General features: G+C 43.7%; 1 protein-coding gene across 5 annotated transcripts in view; it reads left to right on the top strand.

Moving 5' to 3' along the window:
* The window catches only part of FAM184B (family with sequence similarity 184 member B), a 141732-nt gene that overhangs the window by 9186 nt on the left and 108739 nt on the right, over positions 1-23807 (top strand). Inside the window, exon 1 of one of the 5 annotated variants that reach the window (XM_073237795.1) lies at positions 7670-10582. The exons of 2 other annotated variants lie outside the window; for them this stretch is intronic. In XM_073237795.1, coding sequence (XP_073093896.1) covers positions 10436-10582 — 147 coding nt within the window. In that variant the 5' untranslated portion in view covers positions 7670-10435. Of the gene's footprint in view, positions 1-7669; positions 10583-23807 lie in introns of those variants that run through there. 2 more of the 5 variants (XM_073237799.1, XM_073237796.1) reach the window with 2 other exon arrangements.

The raw sequence follows: 23807 nt of genomic DNA on the forward strand, positions 1-23807 counted from the left end.
CTATAATACGAATGTTTTTCCTTTTGTATTGGTCACATATTTCTCTTAGTGTTGTTTCATTCCTGGAGATCCTTTTATCTCTCTCTCTGTCAGCTTCTATACGTTCCTGTTCTCTGGCTTCTATTCCTTCAATGGCCTCTTGCATCTTATCCATTCTGCTTATAAATCCTTCCAGGGATTGTTTCACTTCTGTGATCTCTTTCCTGACATCTGTGATCTCCTTCCGGACTTCATCCCACTGCTCTTGCATTTTTCTCTGCATCTCATCCCACTGCTCTTGCATTTTTCTCTGCATCTCATCCCATTGCTCTTGCATTTTTTTCTGCATCTCTGTCAGCATGTTCATGATTTTTATTTTGAATTCTTTTTCAGGAGGACTAGTTAGGTCTGTCTCCTTCTCAGGTGTTGTCTCTGTGATCTTTGTCTGCCTGTAGTTTTGCCTTTTCATGGTGATAGAGATAGTTTGCAGAGCTGGTACAAGTGACCGCTGGAAGAGCTTCCCTTCTTGTTGGTTTGTAGCCTTTTCCTGGGAGAATAGCGACCTCTAGTGGCTTGTGCTGGGCAGCTGTGCGCAGACAGGGCTTCTGCTTCCTGCCCAGTTGCTTTGGGGTTTATCTCCGCTGTTGCTGTGGGCTTGGCCTGGCTGGGGCTGTTCCTCCAAAATGGTGGAGCCCCGTTGGAGGGGGAGCAGCCAGGAGACTATTTATCTCCGTAAGGGGCCTCTGTGCTCCCTGCTGCCCAGGGGGTTAGAGTGCCCAGAGATCCCCAGATTCCCTGCTTCTGGTCTAAGTGACCTGTCCTGCCCCTTTAAGATTTCCAAAAAGCACTCTCCAAACCAAAACAACAACAGCAACAATGAGAGAAGGAACAGAAAGAAAGAGAAAAAAAAAAAAGGAAAAAAAAAGGAAAAAACAAGCGATTTTTTTTTTTTTTTTTTTTTTTGTCCTCAGGTGCCGGTCCCAGGCACCCGCTCACTGGTCCTGCTGCCCTGTCTCCCTAGCACCAGGGTCCCTGTCCTTTCAAGGCTTCCAAAAAGCACCCACCCACCGGTCCCGCAGGGAAGGAACGCTCAATATTCTTTGTCCTCAGGCACTGGTCCCACGCACCCGCTCACCAGTCCCGCCGCCCTGCCTCCCTAGCACCGGGGTCCCTGTCCCTTCAAGGCTTCCAAAAAGCACTCGGCAAAAAGAGAGAAAAAAAAGGGGAAAAACGCGCGATTTCTTCCGTCCTCAGGTGCTGGTCTCAGGCACCCACCCACCGGTCCCACAGGGAAAAATGCGGGATATTCTTTGTCCTCAGGTGCCGGTCCCAGGCACCCGCTCACCAGTCCCGCCGCCCTGCCTCCCTAGCACCGGGGTCCCTGTCCCTTTTAGGCTTCCAAAAAGCACTCGCAGAAAAGAGAAAAAGAAAAGGGGAAAAACGCGCGATTTCCTCTGTCCTCAAGTGCAGATCTCAGGCACCCGCCCACCGGTCCCGCAGGGAAAAACGGGGGATATTCTTTGTCCTCAGGCGCCGGTCCCAGCCACCCGCTCACCAGTCCCGCCACCGTGCCTCCCTAGCACTGGGGTCCCCGTCCCTTCAAGGCTTCCAAAAAGCGCTCGCCAAAAAGAGAGAAAAAAAAAAAGGGGAAAAACGCGCGACCTCCTCCGTTCTCAGGCACCAGTCTCAGGCACCCGCCCCCAGGTCTCGCAGGGAGAAACGCGGGATATTCTTTGTCCTCCGGCGCCGTTCCCAGGCACCTCCTCACCGGTCCCGCCACCCTGCCTCCCCAGCAACGGGGGCCCGTCCCTCTAAGGCTTCCAAAAAGCGCTCGCCAAAAAAAAAAACCGCTCCGGTTTCTCTCCACCCGCCGGGAGCCGGGGGGAGGGGCGCTCGGGTCCCGCCGGGCTGGGGCTTGTATCTTACCCCCTTCACAAGGCGCTGGGTTCTTGCAGGTGTGGATGTGGTCTGGATGTTGTCCTGTGTCCTGTGGTCTCTATTTTAGGAAGATTTTTCTTTGTTATATTTTCATAGCTCTATGTGTTTTTGGGAGGAGATTTCCACTGCTCTACTCACGCCGCCATCTTGGCTCCGCCCTTTTGATAAAGTTTTTTTTAATTTTAAATCATCATATATCAGTTCTGTAACTATTGGAATCATAAATAATTGAAACTATTATTCTACCACATACTATTATTTAAAATGTTTTTATAAAATTAAGGTATTCTAGATATTGTCTAATATTCCTATTATGCATCTATTTCCCTGTTATTCAACTACCAGAAAGTTCTCGATATCTGTTCCTGTATATAAAATCAATAGTTTTCACCATCAGTTACTTAGAGCACTTTACTTTTGTAATACATACGCATTAATATTTTGGTTGGTTAATAGAATTTCAACTCATAAATTCAGTTGGTCATCCAATGAATATTTATTAAATCCTACAGAGTGCTTTTTAAGCAATGGGACTTTAGCAGTCAAAAAAACAGACAAAAACTGTTCACGGAGCTTACATTTCAGTGCGATTTTTCCCTTCAAGTTATACACCAAATGTTTACCTTTATTTAAAAGTAAATATTCAGATATTAACAGTAAGTCTGAGGTATTAGCAGTAAGTCCATCAAATTGTGTGCTCCCCTTTTCATAGTGCAGAGTTCTTTTGAGAAACTGCTACCTGGCCAAGAATTGTATTTCCCAGATTCCCTTATATCTTTGCTAGTGTCTTTAATCAGTTCTGGCTAATGGAATGACAGTAGAATTTGTGTCACTTCCAGACCAAGGTTTTACAGAAGTGGGTATACCTTCTCTATGTTCTTTTTTGTCTTTTGCTGGCTGGCTAGATACAGATGACGATGAGGTACTGGGGGATGGTGGAGCACAGAGGGAAAGAGCCAGTCACTGATTCATTTTAGATAAGAAGAGGGGTTTAAAGACCAGTAACTCAGACTTTAATGTAAGCAAAAAAATAAACTTTACTGTTTTAGGTTACTGAAATGTGGGGTTTATTATTTTAACAATCAGCATAATATTTTAGCAATGAACATTAACATAACTAATATAGTTGATAAACTGCAGACATTGTTAATCTGAATATATATGCTATTTATCTAAAAGCAGAACCATTATTGATCTAGTACAACTTCAGGATTGCCAAAAATTATATTGAATGAGGCAGCACTCTTTGGCCCATGACCCATGTTTACATAGTTCAATATGAAAGAGTGACTACTAGAATTCTGATAAAATAAGGCTGAGGAATGTGGAAGGGATATGGAAAACCATGTTCTTTATTCAGTATCGTAATAAGTATAAAATGGCTCAGAATACATACTTGCTTTGTATGCTTATATAGGAAAAGAAGTTCTTGTCTCTGGGAATCAAACCAGTGAGTAGAAACAGGTAGAAAGGAGACCTCATTTTTTCACTTTAGATATTGTACCATATGGATAGTTGCCTATTTTTTTACAAATGCAACAGTCTGTAATTAGCTTGTGAGAACTGATTGGTATCAGGGAAGACAAAACTTTACTGAATTTCAGCAAAACTTCAACAGAATTCTTTATGAAAATCAGGGTGGATAGGATTGCAAAACTGATACCATAATTAAGTACCCTTAATATCCTTTTCTTGAACTTATGAAGTTGTATAGGTTGCTACATATGACAGCTGTTAAAATTGACTAAACTGAACTTAGAACTAAGCCTCTTGAATCACAATATCCTAAAATGATCAAGACTTTAAATGTTGAAGCATATTCAATTATATTGCTTCATTTAAATTTTTACAATATTGTATGCTGTTTATAATCCAGAATTTTTGCAAAATTAATAAAAAATTCTTATTTATGTTCTTTAATTCATCTGTTAACTTTCTCCTTGGTATATTTTGTAGTGTGAATAAAATATTAATATAGTACAATACTGATTCATAAGTACAGTGTTGAGAGTGCATATTCAAAAAGTTTCTGTTGGTGGGTTTCTGAGTCAAATTTTGGAGACATCTTCTGTATACCAAGTGCCATGGGAGATCAGAGAGAGCATCTCTGACAGGAGTAGTGGATCAGGGCTGCCTCGGAAGTGTGATTGAGCTGAGACTTGAGGGTTTATAGGATTTGAATAAGACAGGATGAGAAGGACAGTATAAAGCAAGAAGACCTAGAGGAAACTGATAAGTTTTGTTTGCACCATTAAAGCACTTCTCAAAGCGGGATCTTGTACCACCGATGATAGCTGCACAGAAGGGATTGTTTAAAATGCCTTACCCAGACCTAGTGAATCAGAATGTCTGACATGAGTCTGAAATACCCATGTTTATCAAGCTCCTGGTAATGTTTATGTTACCAAAATTTGAGAAATTAGAACTCCATGTAAATAGTCAGGGTGATACTTGGATTTGTATTGCATAGATACCGTAGGCGATTTTTTTTTTTAGAAAAAGAAAGAAAAAAAAAGCAGGGTCAATTCCAGAAAGGGAAATTAAGAAAGAGCCACATCGAAATATTCAGTCTTAGGTCAGCCCTATTACTATACTTAATTTGGTTAAAAATGTTTTGAGTTCTCATTGAGTACTGAGCACTTTACTGCTATGAAATAAAGAGAATTTAATAGCTTCAGTTCCATTACCTTTTTGAATATTGAGGAGTTCTGTTGTTTAATTACCTTTGAAAGATCAGAAAGACAACAGTACTGCTGCCAGATAAACTTCCTGCCTGTTTGCCCTAAGGCCAACTTAAATGTTCTTTGCAAATTGGTTGTTCAATGTTTCAGGTATTGGAAAACCTGCTTTTGCCATTTAACTACTCTTAGCCTGTACACTCACTCTTCTTTCGTCCCAGTGTTTCATATCTTGGTTACCACTAACAATTTTAAGGTAGGAAGATGAAAAAAATTACCATCATGCTAGAGTTCCTAGACTCGTATTTCCCACATGCTGTTTCCAAAACCAGCTCATTTGTGGAGCTCATTGAACATATTGATATTTAATACTACCTGGATATGATTTTGCTACAAAACATTTTATTCGAAGATGTCATGCACCTTGTGTTATGTTCATATACTGTAATCTTAGTGCAGATGTTGGCATTTTGTGAAAAGGTTGATGAGATGGAAGACCTGATACCAGGCTGCTGTTAATGAAACCCATAGTTAATGTGTGTTAGGATTACAATAAAAGCAATTCAAGTTTGTGTTCTGTTTCTTGGACGCATCACTCCAAAAGGAAGGATATTTGATAAAACCTTAATTTTTAAAAATGGCATAGTTGCTGCACAGAAATGCAGAGCCATGAGAGCATATTTTAGGGACATGCAAACTATCCTGTAAGATGAGTAGGAATAGGCAGAGTAGGAAAAATAACCTTTTTGGTAAAGGGGTTAAGTGAAATGAACTCAAGAACGCAGTTCTGTTCTTAGATGAGTATAAGTATATTAGTAGTAGTAATGAGTAATGATAGAGTTACCCATGCTACTTAACTGATGAGGAAAGAAAATTACTAAGGCAAAGACTGAAAAATTACCTTAGTAAAAATCTACCTAGGAAATCACCTAATGTAACATGTATCAGTGTGGTAAAGACGAATTATTCAATACCTATTGGGATAACAGCTTAGCCACCTGCAAAAACCTAAGTCTGGATTCCATCCTCAAGATACACCATTATATCAACATAAATTCCAGCTAGATCAAAAATGTAAGTTAAAAAAAAAATAAGACCACAAAAATGCTAGGAAAAACTAATCTTGGATGGGGAAAACATTTCTAACTGTCATGCAAGAGATGGAAAAATGTACAATTCAAAACAGTTATTATAAAAAAAATAAGACAAAATAAATTACTAAAGGAAATGTTTATAAAATACATAGTAGGCAAACTGATAAAAGTTCCTACAAGGAAAGACCTTGAAATAAGTGTTAAAAATGAGTGAAAAAAATACAAATCAACCTTATTTAACGCTTCATGAAATGGGCAGTCTACATTTGAAGAACTGCAGAATGAGGCAGAAGGCAGGAAGGTTTCATAGGATAAAGAATAAAGAACAAGGAAGAGAAAATTAGAAAACATCTGATTGGCTGGGACCACATAGTCAGCCCTGTTTGGAGTCAGGAAGAACAAAGAACTAACCCAGCCTAGAGCTGGCTTGGCATCTGGGGATTGGCTGACCATACACTGTTTCTGGTCAAGCAGACACAGCGTTCACAGGGACACCAGAGTTAGATCCAAGTTGCTGTTCTCTGATGTGGCACTCCAGGCAGGAGCAGCTCAATCTTGGGCCTAGAAAGTTATTTCAATATGTAGAAGAAAGGCAAAAACAATGCACAACAGCTGAGCAGGTTGTGTAAAGGTGTTACAGCAGGCCTACTAGTAATCAACTGGTGTAGGGAGAGACACTCTTCACCTTTTAAATTGGAAGATATTAGAAGGTCAATGACAGCTAGTTTGGGCAACGCTATGGGAAAACACGCATTTTTGTGTACTATTAATGAGAGTGAAATTGGCATAATTATACTGGAGAACAGTATAACAAAATATTTAAAGTTTGCTTATTCTTTGAAACTGGCCTATTGCTAGACTTATTCCTATGACAATACTTGCACATCTGTACAAAAATCCATGTATGAAGTAATGTAGGAAGTTATCTTGATGCAAAGATAACCTCCAAATGCATTATGGGGCAGACTATCCCATATGTCATGGACAGAAAAATTTACAACACAAGTTAAGATGCTCAAATAACACATCATTTATTGAATCACTTTTCCACAGAAGTATAGTTGGAAAGCATAGTGAAGGCAAACACTTAGGATAAAGCCACAGGGAGTGGGAGGACCAAATGACCTGAATCCTTGTTATGCAGTGTTGGTTGTTACATACTGTCTGCCCCATCAGCCGTCACCTGTGATAGTGCAGGTAATGAGGACCACAGTTGAAAAATTACATAGAGGGTGCCTACAGCCAATACATGCTTGCTCTGTCAGAAATGTGCAGGGGCAAATACGCCTGGTGAATGGCCTGCCGAGAAACATGTTTTTTATGTCTGTTTCTGCAGTAAAATATACATGGGGTCAGAATGGGTGTCAACAATGAATGGCATTTGTAGGGATGATACAGCTGTGGATCTGAAGGTGGTATCATCTGTACTATAGCTTGGCCATTCCATCTTTTTCTGTTAGTAACATTCTGGTTTGAACCATCCTTTTTACATATATTCCATTCTATCTTTATCATGTCTTATACATGTAATTTATAAACTTTCTGTACTTAATACATCTTCAGAATTCTATTTCACAAGCTACCTGTTTACTGATTATACTTAACACAGAAGTTTCATACATCCTTTTTGCTTTTCCTGTCTTTTAGAACAGAATTGAAAATTCTCATAATACAACATCAAGTATGTATAAAATAGTTGCTTAATGTATAAAAAAATAGGGATAAGGTAAATATGTTGTTATTGTATATTATGGAATACTTTGGCTGTAAAAAATGGGAATGTAGATCTTTATTGACAGAAGTAGAAAGATGTCCATTTTATATTGAGTGAATAGCTTTCAAAAACATACAGTATCCCATTTATGTTTCAAAAATACATATATGTATGTAACATTTTCTAAATGTGTACAGAGATACCTAGAAGGATCTCTAAAATATTAACAAACTTTCCTTTTGGGATTTGGGGTGATTTTTACCTGCTTCTTAGACTCATTTTTTGTATTATTACAAGTGAGATTTTTTGGGAAGCAGAGCACTAAAAGCTTATTTTTTATAATTTAAAAAAAATCAATTATGACATTTAAAAATTTCAGATATGCCAGCATTGTGCTCTGGGAAGAATAACCTTTGAAGTCAGATAGACCCAAATCTACTTCCTAGGTGTAAAGAGTCAGGGGCTTAGTCGGCCTGAGTGTCAATTTCCTAGTCTGTAGAATGAGGATAGTAATACATACCTCAGAGGAAGGAAGATTGTGTGGAAATGGCACAGCAGATCGACAAGATCACATAGAGGTCTATCTAATAAGTGTTTCTCCCCTACCCCCTGTAGTTCATACAGCAGTTATTTCTGCCCTTGCCCTCCCTGTTAGTGTGAAAGGTCCTACTATTCAGAGTACTAGAAAATCCCAGTGGCTGCAGAAGACCGTTTTCCAGGTTGGCTTGTAGCACCTTCCTTAGGCCAGCCTGTGGTACCTTCATTACGGTAGCTATGGTCCAACAAGCCTGATAAAGGAATCTGCTTTTTTCCCAGGTTGAAAGTATAAAATATACTATTGAAAAATTTAGCCCCTAGACCTAGTAAGATCAAATTTAAATAACTAAAACTTGGAGATAAACTGCAATATTACTAAACTTTAGTGAGATTCTTATCATTTAGAGCAGGGATTCTCAATCTTATTCAGACCAACATCACCTTTTTTATAATGTTCATGTTTCTATCATGAAATTCATAGATAATTTTTAAAATTAGGACACATGTTCAAAATATATAATTTTTTGACTAATATAGAGGAGAAATAAAAGTATAGTTAAGTCATCTGAATTTCAATGTAGACATGCTTTGGTGTGACATAATGTAGTACTCAGATGCTTGCACTGATAAGTAGACTCACCATGAACTGTGTGGCCATTGATGATGTAACTTTCCAAGATGGTGAATAACTTTTAGTAAAGTTCTGGACCAATAAGACTAATTTCCCTCTAGTTCACACAGTGGTTGAATTTCTGTAAAATTTAGTATGTACTAAGACCCTGGAGAAAATACGGTAAATATGCGATTTGATATTAAGTAGGGAGTTTGTTTAAAATGTGGATTCCTGGACCCTCAACTCTAGGGGTTTTGACTTGGAAGTCTAGGGTAGCACCAAGAATCTACATCAACCCCCTGGCAGGGATTTTGATTCAGGCGTTCTGTTTTCTAAATTAATTCAAGGAGGGACGGGTCGTTGTCCTGGAGAGGGAATCTGACATGAAAGACCAGGTTGGCTATTCCTATGTGGTGTGATGTACTGGGGTGAAATAGGAACTTAGGAGTATCTGTTTCAGACACTAGGCTGCAACATATAGTTCCCTGATTTGGTACAAATTTTCTGGATCTATTTCACATCTGTAAAAGTCTTAGTTACCTGCAGTATGGAAGGATGAAACAGCGGTTTCTGAGGCCCTTTGGAGCTTACTTGCTTTGCTTATCAAGATTATTGGGACTCTTGATATAAGGCAGTTTGTAAAATGAAATTAACCATGCAAATTGCTTATTATGTTAACACTATTATTCACACTTTAGGAAAATCTGATCAGGGTTCTGTCACTTTCCCAAAAGTCCAGTTTTTTAAACTAGAAAAAGCAAGACACAACGAGATTTTGCCCCCTAACCGTTCCATTCACCAAACAAACTAAAAAGACACAGCTCGTAATCCTAAAACATGACAGGAATCTGCCCCACTTGGCGGGTGACCAGGAGTGTGGATACGGGCAAGTCACTTCTCTCTCGGTTTACTTGGACTTTCAGCTCCTCTGTTACCACTGTTTTTTCCCCTTTGCTTCCTCCTTTCCCTAAACACCTGCCACCACCCTTTCTACCTCTCTGATGACTTTGTTTCCTGCGCGCCTACCGCTTCTTGTACTACGCGTTCTGGGCTTTCCCGTCCCAGATTTAGGACACCAGCTCCTCAGCCACCACTTAGGCTGCTTTGCTCAGTCATCTCTGGCAATCCTCCCGCAACGTCTGGGCTGCTCCCTAAGATGGGGGAAGGGGGGGGCTGCCACTCGCAGCCCCGGCGGGGCCCCACACCGTGGGCCAGGGTCCGCGTACCTTTTCTCTTCCCCGCCACTCGCTGTCACGCCCCTTCCCCTCTCCTGGCACCCCGCGCCCCATCTCCGCCCTCAGCGCCGAGCTCCAAGGCTCCCAAGCCGCCGGCTGATACGCTTGTCAAGGTGCCGGGCCCCCCGCAACCCGCTGGCCACGGAGCACGTCGCCAGGGGCCCCTTCCCAGACAGCGCGCCCCTGCCGCCCGAAGCTGAGGCCGGCTCTAATTCTCCCTTGGCTTGAGATGCCCACTACTGGTAGGATCGGCCGCCGCTGAGTTCGGAGCCCGGCGCTACCCACGTGTCAGCGCAGCGCCGGGCCAGCGCAGACCTCTCCAAGGCCGGCGGCTCCTCGTCGCGGAAGCTCTACCATTGCAGGCGAAACCCGCCCAGGGCGGAGAGCGGCGTGCGGTCTGCGAGAGGCACGTGCGGATCCCGTGCTTCTGGCCGCCGGGTGCGGATGCCCGCAGGGCCAGCGAGCGAGCGCGCGGGCGACCGAGAGGCGGACCGCCGGGGGAGCAGGGACGACGCGGCGGTGCGGGCAGCGGGACTGCAGTGCCCCCTCTCCCGAGAAAGCCTGCACGCCCGCGCGCGCCCGCACGAGCACACCATGGGCAGCGAGAACACGCGCGAGAGCCCTTGAGTGTCGGATGCGTTTTAGCTATGGCTTCTGCCCTCAACAGCAAAATTCACACGCCGGGGTCTTGCCCGAGCTCCAAAGCTGATGCCCGCGGTGGCGCCGACTGGAGAATAGACTGCGATCCCGAAATGCACGTGAAAATGTGCAAGAAGATAGCCCAGCTCACCAAGGTAAGGTGAGGCGCTGCGGGCCGGCGAGCTGCACGCGCTGGGCGCCCCGGGCAAGGGAATGAGTGAGTACGCACGCTGGGGAGGCCCATGCGGAATCTGGGCAGAAACTTTGTCCTGGAGGCCAGCACGTATAGGAAGCAGTTCTAAATATTCGTGGCTTGACCTTCTGGAGGCACCGTCTCCTAAAACAGCTGAGAGAGAGGACCCTTCCCAGGGACACTCTTACAGCCTGCGTGCTGAGCAGGTGGTCCGTGCTCCCACAGTGGGAATGTGAATCTAGATGAATCAGTTCTGGGGTGTCTGCATGCGCGCGCGCGCGTTTTCTTTTGCGGGCTCTGCTCAACTGATCGTGCCTGGAATGTTGTAATTGCATTCATCCGCCGTACTTTACAGCTGGGGAGGTCATGTGGGCTCTATTTAAATACTCGATTCATTTATTCCTTCATTCAACAAATATTTGAGTCATTTGTTAAATGCCAGCAGCTTGTGTGGCACCATACTAAACCTGGAAGGCAGCCCAGAGGATTTAACGATCAAACTGGAAGCACACGTGTGTAGGAGCATGAACGGGGAAGTGCACGACTCACCATTAATTATGGGATTACAAAGGACCTTGGGAGGTCAGCCAGCTCATCTCCCAGGAAGCGACCTGATAGAACCACCCTGGAATGTTTTTTTAATTTCAAAATAATTTTTAGAGTTAAGAGTTAATTAAGTTTTGCGGACATTTCATCAATTCTTCTCACTATTTTTTTCTTGAATCCAAATCTTTACCTTTGGGTTCAGTTTTCTACTAGCTGAAATTTATCCTTTAATAATCCCTTCTGTAGGGATCTTGGTAGGAGAGGGAATTATTTGTGTGATTGAAAATATGTGTATTTTTCCTATTTCTCTCTCAGTGTTAGGTCATCATTTATTTGGGTATAAAATTCTAATGAGCAGTTGTTTTCCCATGACACATTGCAGATGGTGCTCTATTGTTCTTCTGGTATTAATTGTTGCTGGTAAAAATTCTACTGCCAATCTAATCTTCATTCCTTTGTTTATAGATAATCTGTCTTTTCTCTTGATAGCATTTAAAATTTGTGTTTATTTTCTCGAATTCAGGGAGGAAAAATCTGAGACCCCCGAGAGGGTCAGCTCTTTTGCCTGATGTTGGATCAGTACATTTTGACAGAAGCAGGACATCGGGAACCCAGTGTTGGGTGTGTGGGTGTGTGTGTGGCAGGGGTGATGTTTTTTCCCTTAGTTGTCCTATGTTTCCAAAACCTCTCTCGATCATCTTTACTACTTGCTTCCATGCAAGGGGAAATGTCTATTTAATTGGTGAGGTTGAGAGCAGAAGGATCTGGGACTGCAGAGCTCTTCCCTCTTCCTTCCTTCCTTCTCACGCAGTGATCTGCCCGTGAAGGCGCTCCTCTGTTCTGCCTGCCATCCCATCCATTTTACAGGGGGAGGTACGCTTCTGGGAGGAAGCCCTGCCCTGTCCCTGCATTGAGACCACGTGGGCGAACATCAGGAGTCCTGCTTGCCAGTGGATATAAGCCACACTCTCTAACAGCAATCTTACTGGTAATGTATTTTGGTCTCAAAACAGCCTTACTTCTTGGTCTTATATTTTGATTAGTTCAGTGGGGAAGAAGGATTTTACTTATTGGGCCTTCCCAAAGACCAACACACAGATCTTAGGATGAGCTCAATTTTGAGGGATTTGGTAAAGTGTCATAGTAAAAATTTATTCTGTCATTTGGAAAACATCTTAACCTGCAAGCCCACTGTCCTCACAGTGTAGCGTGTATCTGTATATCCTTCCTTCCTTTCATGGGAAGTTCTGGAGGTCAGAGTCACTACTTCCAGCACGGTGGTACAGCCAACCGAGAGAACTGTGCCTCCCCATGTCCCAGAGCCATCCTGAGGTCCATTACAACACATTAGCAGACACCATGGTATTGGATGGGTGGGAGGGAGATATTGGCAGTGTGTAGGATGCGGAGGGGATGTTGTGGAGAATAGGCTCTGAGTACAAAATCAGAAATATTAAGGAAAAAGAATTACAATTTCTACTCACAGCTATTTGTCAATGGAACTTGACTTGTTTCTAGAGGGATACTTCTTTTATTTATACTAATGAATAAAAATGAAGATTAAACGTGAATAAACATGAAGACACCTGGAGACCTAACAAACAGTTTGGGGTTAACCTTGGCATGTTCTTCCTCCTAATCCTTACGTGGCTGGTATCATCTAAAAGGCCATCTCTTCAGAGAGGCCTTTTCTGACCTTCCCATCCACAGGAGCCTACTTTCCTCATCTGTAATTGGGGAAAATAATTCTTTCTTCCCTCGTGATTTGTTGTTTCACTAACTTAAGGAATGTAAGTGGCGCATCTCACCCCAGGCTGGGCCTGTCATAAGCTCAATAGATGTTGGATTCCCTCCACTTCCTGAGCTGGAAGAACTCCAGAACCACAAGACTGCTGCCCAATTGTCAAAAACAACAACTAAGAACACAGGCAGCCCATCTCAGGGACCGAGAGGCCAGGGCAGTGTCCTAAGGCAGTCAGAGTGATGCCTCTAGCATGGGAGTCCTCAGCAACAGGCTGCTGTTTTCATGGCTTGAAGGTGTGGAAGTTTAATTAGACCCACTGACTCTTAGCTTCTCTAAAAATACCCTCCTGCTTGCAGGAGCTTGTTTGCGGATGGATGGGCAAGCAGTTCCATACCAGCCGGCGTTAGGATTCTAGATTTAAAAACTGCAGATCTGTTTTAACAAGACTTCTCTGTTGGAATCTTTTAATTTAGTGATACGATTCATGGTGTGAAAATAGCTATCTCAAAAATATTTTTGCCATAAAACAGCATGAAGTACACCTCATGTTGGGTGTCTTTGAGTACCACTAAGATGCCTCCACTTTTTCATAACAGGTCTGATGTCTGCACTTCCCCCAAGCCTTACTCCAATCCTCTCTGCTTGTAGTAGTCAGAGTGATCTTAAAACAGAATCAAGCCCCACACACTGCTGGTGGGAACATACAATGTTGCAGCCACTTTGGAAAACTGGCAGTTCCTCAAACAGTTAAATAGAGTTAACATAGGAACCAACAATTCCAAGCCTAGGTATATACCCAAGGGAAATGAAAACATATACCCACACAAAAACTGGCAAACAGTATTCATAGAAACATTATTCATAGTAGCCAGGAAATGGAAATAAACTAAATGTCCATCAATTAGAGAATGGATAAATAGAATGCGGTACAAAGTACAGTGGGGTCGGGGGTGGGGGTAGTACCTGAAGAATGCAGGGTTGTGTGGGGGTTAATGAGAATATTCTAAAGTCGGTTGTAGGGATGGTTACACAATTCAGTGACTAATCTGAAAGACATTGAATGTTCTCAATGGGAAAATTGTATGGTATAAAAATTATAGATCAGTAAAGCTGTTAAAATTAAGACAAACAAGATAAAACCAAACAAACTGAATCCTGTCTTTCTCCTGTTTAAATCTGGTTCTGAAGCAAGTCCTGATCACTTTGCCTAGTAAACAAATAATGAATCAGTCCCCCTCCATTCTCCATTTCCACCTCCATCCTAGTTTGAGCCACTTCGGGTCCCCAAGCCCTGATGCAGCCCCTGCTGGGCCTGTCATTTTTCTGTTGAAAGCCCACCAGTGGCTGCCCATTTCACTTGGAATAAAACTAGCTCACTTGGACTACATTCTCTACCGTGGTCGCTTGAGGTGGCTGCTGGCCACTTCTCTGCATCTCCTCCCATCAGGCCTTCAGATGTGCCCAGCTTGTGCTGCTAGGATCCTTTGTCCTCACTGCCTCTTCTGCCTGATTCTGGGTTGGCTGGCTCGGCCCGGCTCAGGTATCTTTTCAGACAGGGCCTCCCAGCACCCCTGCCCTCTGCTGCTGTCTCGCCTCATCCCTGAGATCCCCTCAGCTCTGCCTGCTGCTTCCAGTTTTGCCTCTGTCTGTTTATTGCTTTCTCTTCTCCCCTGAAGAAGTTCCTTGAGGACAGGGATTTCTGTCTGCTTTGTTCTCTCCTATACATACCTCCAGAACCTAAAACAGTGCCTGGTCAGTGATGGTGCCCAGCAAGTGTGTTCATTGATGGACTAAATGCACAAACTCTTCCTGCGCCTCCCTTTGTTCCTAGGATTAACCATTGAATTTTAACCATGTTCCAATTACAGCCATTTTGTGGGAGAGTGGGGAGGCCCCTTTCTCAAAGCCAGAACACAGGAGGTGTGAGCCTCTAACCTCACATTTTCTGAGTACAGTGGAGAACTGACCATATCCGAAAAGAAGTCGATGGATATCCCCCATTCCCTCTCAGGCCGACATCAAACTTAGTCACTCCCAGTCCCTGACCCAGATGCAGGGTCTGACCAGAACTGGTGCCTCCACTTGGTCAGACCCAAATGCCTTCAGGACACCAGCAGTATAGAGTAAAATGCAAACAACAGTGACCAACACACCCATTTTAGAAAAATAAAAAATACAGATAAGCAAAAAGAGAAAGATTTTAAAGCATCCCCAAACCTATAATTATAGTGATATAATAACTAGTAACAATTTTATATATTCTTCTAGATGATATCCCACACAAATATGGACATACGATTTCTAAAAAATAGTTATATCATTATAACTATTGTGTTACCTGGGTTTTTTTCCCCTTCAGAATAAATCTTGGACTATCCAACATAATTTTTAATGGTTATGTTAGTACTTCATTGTATGTATAGTGCATAATCTAAGTTCTTTCATTTAAGAAACATTTATTGAGCACTTGTTGTATGTCAGGTAAAAATCCCTTATTGCATGGACCTTACAGGCAAGAGAAGTAAAAAGAGTATGAACAAGTATAAAATATATGTATAATATATATTATATATAATACATATTATAAATATGTATCATATACATTATATATGTTAAAGTACCCCACACAATATATATAATATTAAAATATAAAGCCCTATTATTCAATGTCATTTGACAATTTGAATAATTAAAAAATAAAAACCATAAAAGAAGAAACCTAACACATACATAACATTATTTTTATTTTAACTTTTAAGCAAAATATGGCCTAAAGGCCAAATCAGCCCACCGCCCAGTTTTGTATGGCTTGTGAGTCAAGAATAGTTGAATATTTTTTTAAATGCTTGAGTATTTTGTGAAACTTGAAAATCAGATGAAATTCAAATTTAAAGTCCCAAACAGAGTTTTATTGAAAGACAGCCATGCACACTCATTTATGGGTTGTATAGGGTAGCTTTTGTGCTAAAATGGCAATTCTGAATAGTGTGACAGAGGCTGACGAAAACCTAAAACAACTACTCTCTGTCTCTTGACAGAAAAATGCTTGAGGACCCCTAATTTAAAACATGCACATGAACAGTCATTTGCTAATCTTTCCACAAGAGGCCCACTTTCAGTTCTTTGGGATGGCCTGCTGATTGGCATCCCAACTTCTTTGTCTTGCATTAAATATACTCATCATTAGAGTGACCTTTCAATTTGTCATCCAAATCGAGACACTTCTGAGAGTGAAAGGTGGCATGAAGCAGACAGGGCACTGAAAAAATGGGTGTAAAAAGGGACTGTCCCAGGCTGACCTGGATGTAAGGTCAGTCTACCCACAACACCTGTACTTTTCCCATTCTGGTCTTTAAAATGGAAAATGAAAATCTAACACACATGTAAAACAATCTGAGTTCAGACTCCTCCTAAACCTTTAACACTTTCCACTTCTTTGCCACACTGAATTTGATACTAGGTATTTTTCTTTAGCTACTTGCTTAATCGAGTCTTTCCAATGCATTCAACCCAGTTTTCATAGGATTTACTTTCTGACATTCACATATAATTGACTTTGCATGGTGTTAAATTCCATAATTACAGGAGTAGATACAACTGGCATAAGCGGTGACAGTTTCTGTGAGCAGAACTGTGGTGGCTTTCCAGAGAAAGGATGAAGAGTATTGAGTTATCCTCATGTTGGTTGAGTGGAGACTGTAAAAGAGCTTCTACTGTCTTAATAGAACAATTAAATTACAAATTTTGATATGCTGCCGAGCCAGAAGCATGAAAACACTGAGCAGTCCGAGGGACCATGGGAGGCGCCTGAGATTGACAGGGACACTGGACATGGTGGTTCGTACCAGTTTTTCAGTCTTGTAGTCAACATTATGATGGACGTTTTTGAGACTATATCCCCATACAGTTGCTAGATTATCTTCTTGAGGTAGATTTCTACCAGCAGAACTCACCTTTGTTATAGGTAGATGCCTATGAAAGAACATTGGGTAGTTTGGAAGAAAGAGAAGTAGATAGTGATTAGATAAAACAATCTAATAGACAAGATGTACTGAGGGGGCCCTGACTTAACTTTGTTAACTACAAAGCATGCCATTTTGTTGTTGTTATTATTGTTATTTTTTTATTAAGGTATCATTGATATACAATCTTATGAAGGTTTCACATGAGCAACATTGTGGTTTCAACATTCACCCATATTATAAAGTCCCCCCCACACACACCCCATTGCAGTCACTGCCCATCAGCATAATAAGATGCTATAGAGTCACTACTTGTCTTCTCCGTGACAAAGCATGCCATTTTAAAAGGCATTTGCTAAACCTCTCTTCCCCTACTCTAGAACAGTTCAAGGGGGCAACACTCGTAGCTGCAGACACAATGGCATACAGCAGTCCTCCCTTGTTCCCAGGTTTAGTTGCCTGCATCAACTGTGGTGCAAAAGTAGACGATCCTCCTCTGACATACGGTCAGAGGTTCACACAACGCCTACATCACTGACCTCACTTCATCTCGTCATGTAGGCATTTCATCATCTCACATCATCACTGGAGGAAGGGTGAGTTCACACAATGTGATATTTTGAGAGAGACCACGTCCACATAACTTTTATTACAGTATATTATTATAACTGTTCTGTTATTAGTTATTGTTGTTAATCTCTTACTGTGCCTAAATTATAAAATAAACTTTCTTATAGGTATAGGAGAAAATATAGCATGTATAGAGAGTGGTACTATCCATGGTGTCAGGCATCCATTGGGGATCTTAGAATGCATCCCCCATGGATAAGGGGGGAGGGACTATTGTAATTACTTTCAAACTATAGTGACATAATCACATGCCCAGGTTGTCTGTTCACATTATGTTTAGTGAACCTTTTTGAAGTTACCATGTTCTGAGCCTCCAGAATAAGAGGATGTAGCTGGAAAGTTGCTCCCAGGTTGCTCAAGGCACCAGAGGAACAAGCAGCCCAGGGGTCCCATAGAAACAATAGCACTCCAGCTGTTCTTCCTGTCTTGTCCCTTGTTCCCTGAGGAAGGCTTTTCCTAGCTGTGAAACTTCAGAATGTGAAGCAGAAGGACCTACTTATGAATCCTTAATGTCATCTTCAGAACTAGAGTTGTTCCCAGTCTTCTGATGCTGAATGGGATACACTTTTATTGAAAAGATATACCTCCGCCTGCTGAATCCTGAGCAGCCACCATAATAGCCTTACCCCTTGAATGTCAGGCTCTCATCTGGCTAAACAGCAAGCCCAGAAGATTGTTCAGTGTTTTACTGCTCCGTGCTGATTGTGCACTTGGCAGGTGCTGCCTTCTCTTGATGGGAGCTGTGGTAGACCAAAACATGGTCCCCCAGTAGATCTTAAATGTCCGGAACCAGTGAATGCTACCTTATTTGTTAAAAAGGTCTTTGCAGATTAAGTTAAGCATGTAGCAATGATATAGTCTTGTATTATCTGGGTGGACCCTAAATCCTGACAAGTGTCCTTACAAGAGAAAAGAAGGGGAGGAGACAGAGACAGAAGAAAACACACAGAGCAGATGGGCATGTGAAGACGGAGGCAGGCATTGGAGCTGATGGAAGCTGGGACACAGAGAGCAGATTCCCCTGGTGAGCCTCAGGGGGGAGGCGGCCCTGCAGTCTCCTTAATTTTGAACTTCTGACTTCCTGGACTGGAAAAGAATAAAATTCAGTTGTTTTTAAACCACAAGTTTGTGGCGATTTTTTATGGCAGCCACAGGAAACAAACATGCTGGCTTTTTATCCCCATATCCTCTTCACCGTATTACCAAAGGCTTCTTCTCAGGTGCCCGTTGAAGGTCTCGCCTCTAACAGTTGCCAGTCAGCTAGGGAGCATTTTTTAACAAAAGTCCAGACCAGTGAATTAAAACCTGTGGGTGGGGTTCAGTCAACTGCATTTTTAAAATTCCACTGGTGACTGACTTCAGCCTGACTCTAAAATCATTACAATAATAGGTCCTTGGCCTCTGGTCTATATTTGACCCATGGCCTGGCTCTGGGCTTGCCTGACTGGGAGCAGAGAGATTGTGTGTTTGTCTTACTTCCTTTACTTCTCTAGAAGCTGTTTAGACCAGTGCTGTGCAAACATTAGCATTAAACACAAATGACTAGGCTCACCTGCAACATATCTCATTCAGTCGGTGCAAAGGGGGAGGCCTGAGAAGTTACCTTTTAAATAAGTTCAGGTGATGCTGTAGAGTACAGTTTGATCAAGCCTTGAGGATAACCAGGACTCTTGTCTTCCTCATTTTTTAATTTCCAGCAGCTTCCATCCTCGTGCCCTGCTGTCAATAATGTTCAGTAAGTAATAGGAGCTGGATTACTTTGAACTGTTAAGCCCTTGGGGACAAGGACCTCATCTTATGCCTTCTTATACATTTATAGCACCTCTATTAGTGCTAGAACACTGGGGGGTGCCAGTAGGACACGTAGTAAAGGGTGTGTGCACCAGCAAAAGTCCCATCCGTAAGGGATGCTAACATCCCTAGGTGCCAGCACAACACAGGAAGTGCTAAGGGAAGCCAAAATGGCAGAAACCCCTTACGGGGAGTATTGCATGTGCTTCAATGAACTGTTCCCAGTTGGAGGTGCAACTTAGAAGGGCCTTGCACAGTAATGAGCTGAGCAATGAACTGCTTTATGAAGGAGAGCACCTCAAGTTACGCACAAGGCTTCTGTTTTGCTGAGTGCGTATGTAGGCTTGGGCCAGAGCTGAATTGCTCCAGGCAGTGCAAGCAAGCTGGAGCTCCCTGAGTAATTTCCCTCCCACCTTCTCATGTTGCATTCAGTCTCTTCCGTGGGCATTGGCCAAGTACAGGCCTAATGGAGTGACAGGCGGTGTGGTCTGCTTAGTTTCCCCATGAGTCTTAAACTAGTTTTGCACTCTGCTGTTGATTTCCTTATTAGGATCAGAAGTATTTGTGGGTGATGCCAGAGGAAGGAGCATACAGACAGGATGTTGGCAGTTGGGTAGCACGGGAGTGGGTAGGAGTGATAGCTTCACATTTTGAAGACAAAGTTTGTCAAGATTGTAGTTTTGATTAGACCAAAGCAGTTCCAAGAGACTGAAAAAGAACCTGCTCCTGATTTTCGTTCATTGTCGTGCCAGGGTAGTTTGTCCCTGAGAAGCATCCCTCAGACATCTGCTTTTCCTCGCACTTGCACGCTCATTAATGGCATTTTCCCAGAGACCCAGAAATAGCAGGTTCCATTAAGAGGCTTATCATTAAACACAATGCAGCTTTTTATGTGGGAGAGGGATGGCCTTTGCATCAGAGCCCCTTAGGGCTGTGTGCTGGGAGAAATGGGTCAGCTTTCTTTTCAGGGAGGAATTAATACAGGAGGCAAGAGCCAGCAAAACTGCCGACATTCATCTAGCAAAGGTTTCTCTCTTCATGCTACCAAACCGTGTCTGTCCAGACTTGCTATTCCTGTCCTCAGCCCCTGGAGCAGGGCCCATTTGTCCTGAGGAAGCCTATCAAATTGTCTGGCAACCACCTAAATAAATATAGGGAAAGAGATTAGAACTGAGTAGAGGGTTATATGTGTGTGTGTGTGTGTGCACAGATGTAATCTCAGCCAGGTCTCAGGAAAGCAAAAGCTAATCAGAAACTCTTTTTGACCTCTCTCCCCTTGGGTGGATTCTAACGTCAGTTCCACAAGTGGTGGGTCATAGCCAAGTCCATGAGGTGCTGTCCCTAGAGAAGAGCTGATACGGAGAAGCCAGTTTCTGGAGCAATAGGTGAGTGCTCAAAAGACTGTCCAGTGTCCAGTCTCCGCTTTGTGACTTAAGCAGCCGAAGCACAGGACACCGTGGCCCCTCAGTAGCTGCTGTTGACAGAAAGGGAAGGACTAGCTCTGAACAAACAGGAGCTAGAAACAAACATCCCACTGAGACTTTAGGGATACAGTGGTCCAAACAGCCCAGGCAACACAGGAGTGAGTTGGTGCATGTCTGCAATGGGAGAGCTGGTCAGTGGTATGGGCCCGAGGCAAGGGGTTCCAGAAAGTGGACAATTCTGAACTCGAGGGTGCTGGCAGTTAGATATAGGTGTTTGGAATTCTGTCCAAATTCAGCAGGGTTCCCCGCTGGTAGGATATGGATAAGAAGACTCAACTCTGCAGAAGGAGGGAGTTGGCAGAGTGCCAGGTCCTTAGCAAACAGTATGGAGCATTAAAGGAGCTTGGAAGACAGGCAAGGGGGAGGTGGTTTGTAGGAAATGTGATGTACAGTTGTGCGAGTCTGCATGTTTGCATTATTGTTCAGCAAATATTCACTGGCTTCTCTCCCTTCCCCACCCCACGAGCAGAGACTACTTCCTCTGGTGGTGGGTTTCTCCTCACGACTTGCTTTGGTTAGTGGAGTGTTAGAGGATGTGAATATGGGAAGAGGCCATCAAAACGCTTGTGTGGGTTGGTGACACCATGAGAAAAGCATGCTCCGAGTGGTCACTGCCTCTACAGTCTGGCCCTCGGAGAGCAGAGCTGAATTCAGCTCACAGCCTGGAGCCAAACCCAGATCACTCAAGCCAAGACCCACTCAGCCCAGCCCAGCCTTGCTCAGCTCAAGCACAATTAGCCTACATGAGAAAAAATGCTTCCTGTTATGAGTTTGGGGGGTGGTTTGTTAAGCAGCCCTGCTGTGGGGAGCCCTGACTAGGAGTAGGGCTGGAGCTCAGAAAAGATATCTAGACTAAGGATTCAACTTTAGAAATGATCAACTCATTGGGGCAAGTTTATTTGTTCATTTACTCATTCACTCAGTAAACATTTAGTTCAAGCCAATGCCGTGTTGGGTACTTGCCTGCATTGGTGTGGAGACTGCCCAAGCTCCTCATGGAAACAGGTCTCTTGGCAGCTTTCCCAGGAAGAATTTGTAGAGTGAGAGAAGAAAGCTGTCAAAAACAGAACCCTGAGGACTGCTAGCCCATGAAAGAGAGAGCCTGCTGGGGAGACCCAGAGGACCTGGTGCTCCACAGGGGAGCAGAGGCCTTCAGCAGGGAGTGTTGAGCCGTGGCAGGTGATGCAAAGATGAAGATGGGCTGAGTCCTGAAAAATAGTCATTGTGATTGGACATTGGTGGCCTGGATGTCATTCAAGGGAGAGGCCACGGCTGTGAGAGCCTGGTGCATTAGTCTCCCTGAGCTGCTATAACAGAATACCACGGACTGAGTAGCTTAAACAACAGGAATTTACTGGAAGCTTGAGATTAAGGTGCCAGCTGTATTGGTTTCTGATGAGGGGTCTCTCCCAGGCTTGCAGATAGCACCCTCTTGCCGTGTCCTCACACGGCCTTCCTCTGCACACATGTGGAGAGGGAGAGAGAGAGCTCTCTGGTGTCTCTGCCTCTTCTTAGAGCACCAGTCCTATCAGATTAGGGCTCGACCCTTATGACTTCATTTAGTTTTAATTACCTCCTTAAAGGCCCTCTCTACAAGTACAGTCACCCTGGGGCTCAGGGCTTCAGCGTACACATGTGAGAGAGACACAAGTCAGTCCATGACAGCAGCAGAAGACTTGGTTCTGGTTTTCTTCAATCTCCCTGGGAACGTCCCTCAGGACTCCCGGTCCTGATCTGGCTACTGGGCACAGTGCCCACTTCACCTACCTGCCTCAGAGCTGCTGCAGGAGAAAGTAAACTACTGTAAATTCCTTGTCTCCAGGGCATCTCAGGAGTACAGTGAAGGTTTACGTAGTTACAAAAGGGATCGGGTTCACTACCCTGACCACATTCTAGCCTCTCTTTTCTGTGGTCCCGGCTGGGGCACCTGAGTGCATCCGGCTCCCATGCCTCCTTGCGGCTGCTCTGGCTGCCTTCTTGCCTGTCCTCCTTGGGAAGAGGGGCTCGTCCGCTGCCCCGCCAACCACTACTACCTTCCTGCCACTCACCAAGCTCTCCCTGCGGAAGGGGGCAGACCCCCTGCCTCCCTGGCTCTCGCCTGCCCCGGTGAGGGCCCAGAGGGCAATCGCACGCTTTCTGTTTCTTCACAGGCCCTCTCAGGGTGGGGTGGGGGGTCAGCCTACTTGTTTGAGGAGTTTCTAGGCCAGAGAACACTTGAGGGCTGCCACCCTAAGCTCACCGTGTGCTGACAGCCAGTCAGGGCCTAGATGGAACCCCGGCATTACGTTAGGGGCAGGGTGTCTCAGCCTGGGCACTACTGACATTTGGAGCCAAATAATTCTCTGCTGTGAGAGGCTGTCCTCTGCATTGTAGGGTGTTCAGCAGCACATCTGGCCTTTACGCACTGGATGCCAGTAGTCCTCCCCGAGCATGACAACCAAAAATATCACCATTTTTGGCAAATTTCCTCTGGGGAGAAAGCTAAGGGGGATGCCAGTCAACTCCCATTGAAAACCAATGACTTAGGGTGAGGTCCTTGTTCACTCAAGGTCAGAGCAACCTTTGGACGTTGACCTTAAGGAGCCTGCAGTTCACCATCTTAGGATTCATCAGGAATCCCAGGTGCCCCTGAAGAGAAGGCATTTCTCCCAGAAGCCCAGCAGGCTCTTACACAAATACACAACAGCATGGTAGATCTTGCTGGTAAACCAGAGTTTCTGAGGAGGGCCTAGAGAGGAGGCCCCCCGTTTTCTCAGAAGTCTGTTAGGACTCTAAGTGCTCTGAAAATTAAAAGGCTAATTCACACATAACTAGCAATACCTAACAATGTGAAATGCGTTGCCTGTGTCCAGATGTGTCTTAGGTTTATTTGTTGAAACAAAGAGACAGAGAAGGCTAGAAGCAGCCTGGGATGGCTTAACCGTATCAGCCATTTGAGTATCTGGTTGATCTTGAATTTTCACTTCTTGGAGCCTCAGTTCCTCATCTGTGAAATAGGAGTATTAATCTCCACTTTCTCTATGGAGCTGT

Source organism: Manis javanica, chromosome 5, assembly GCF_040802235.1.
Source record: "Manis javanica isolate MJ-LG chromosome 5, MJ_LKY, whole genome shotgun sequence".
Classification (NCBI taxonomy): domain Eukaryota; kingdom Metazoa; phylum Chordata; class Mammalia; order Pholidota; family Manidae; genus Manis; species Manis javanica.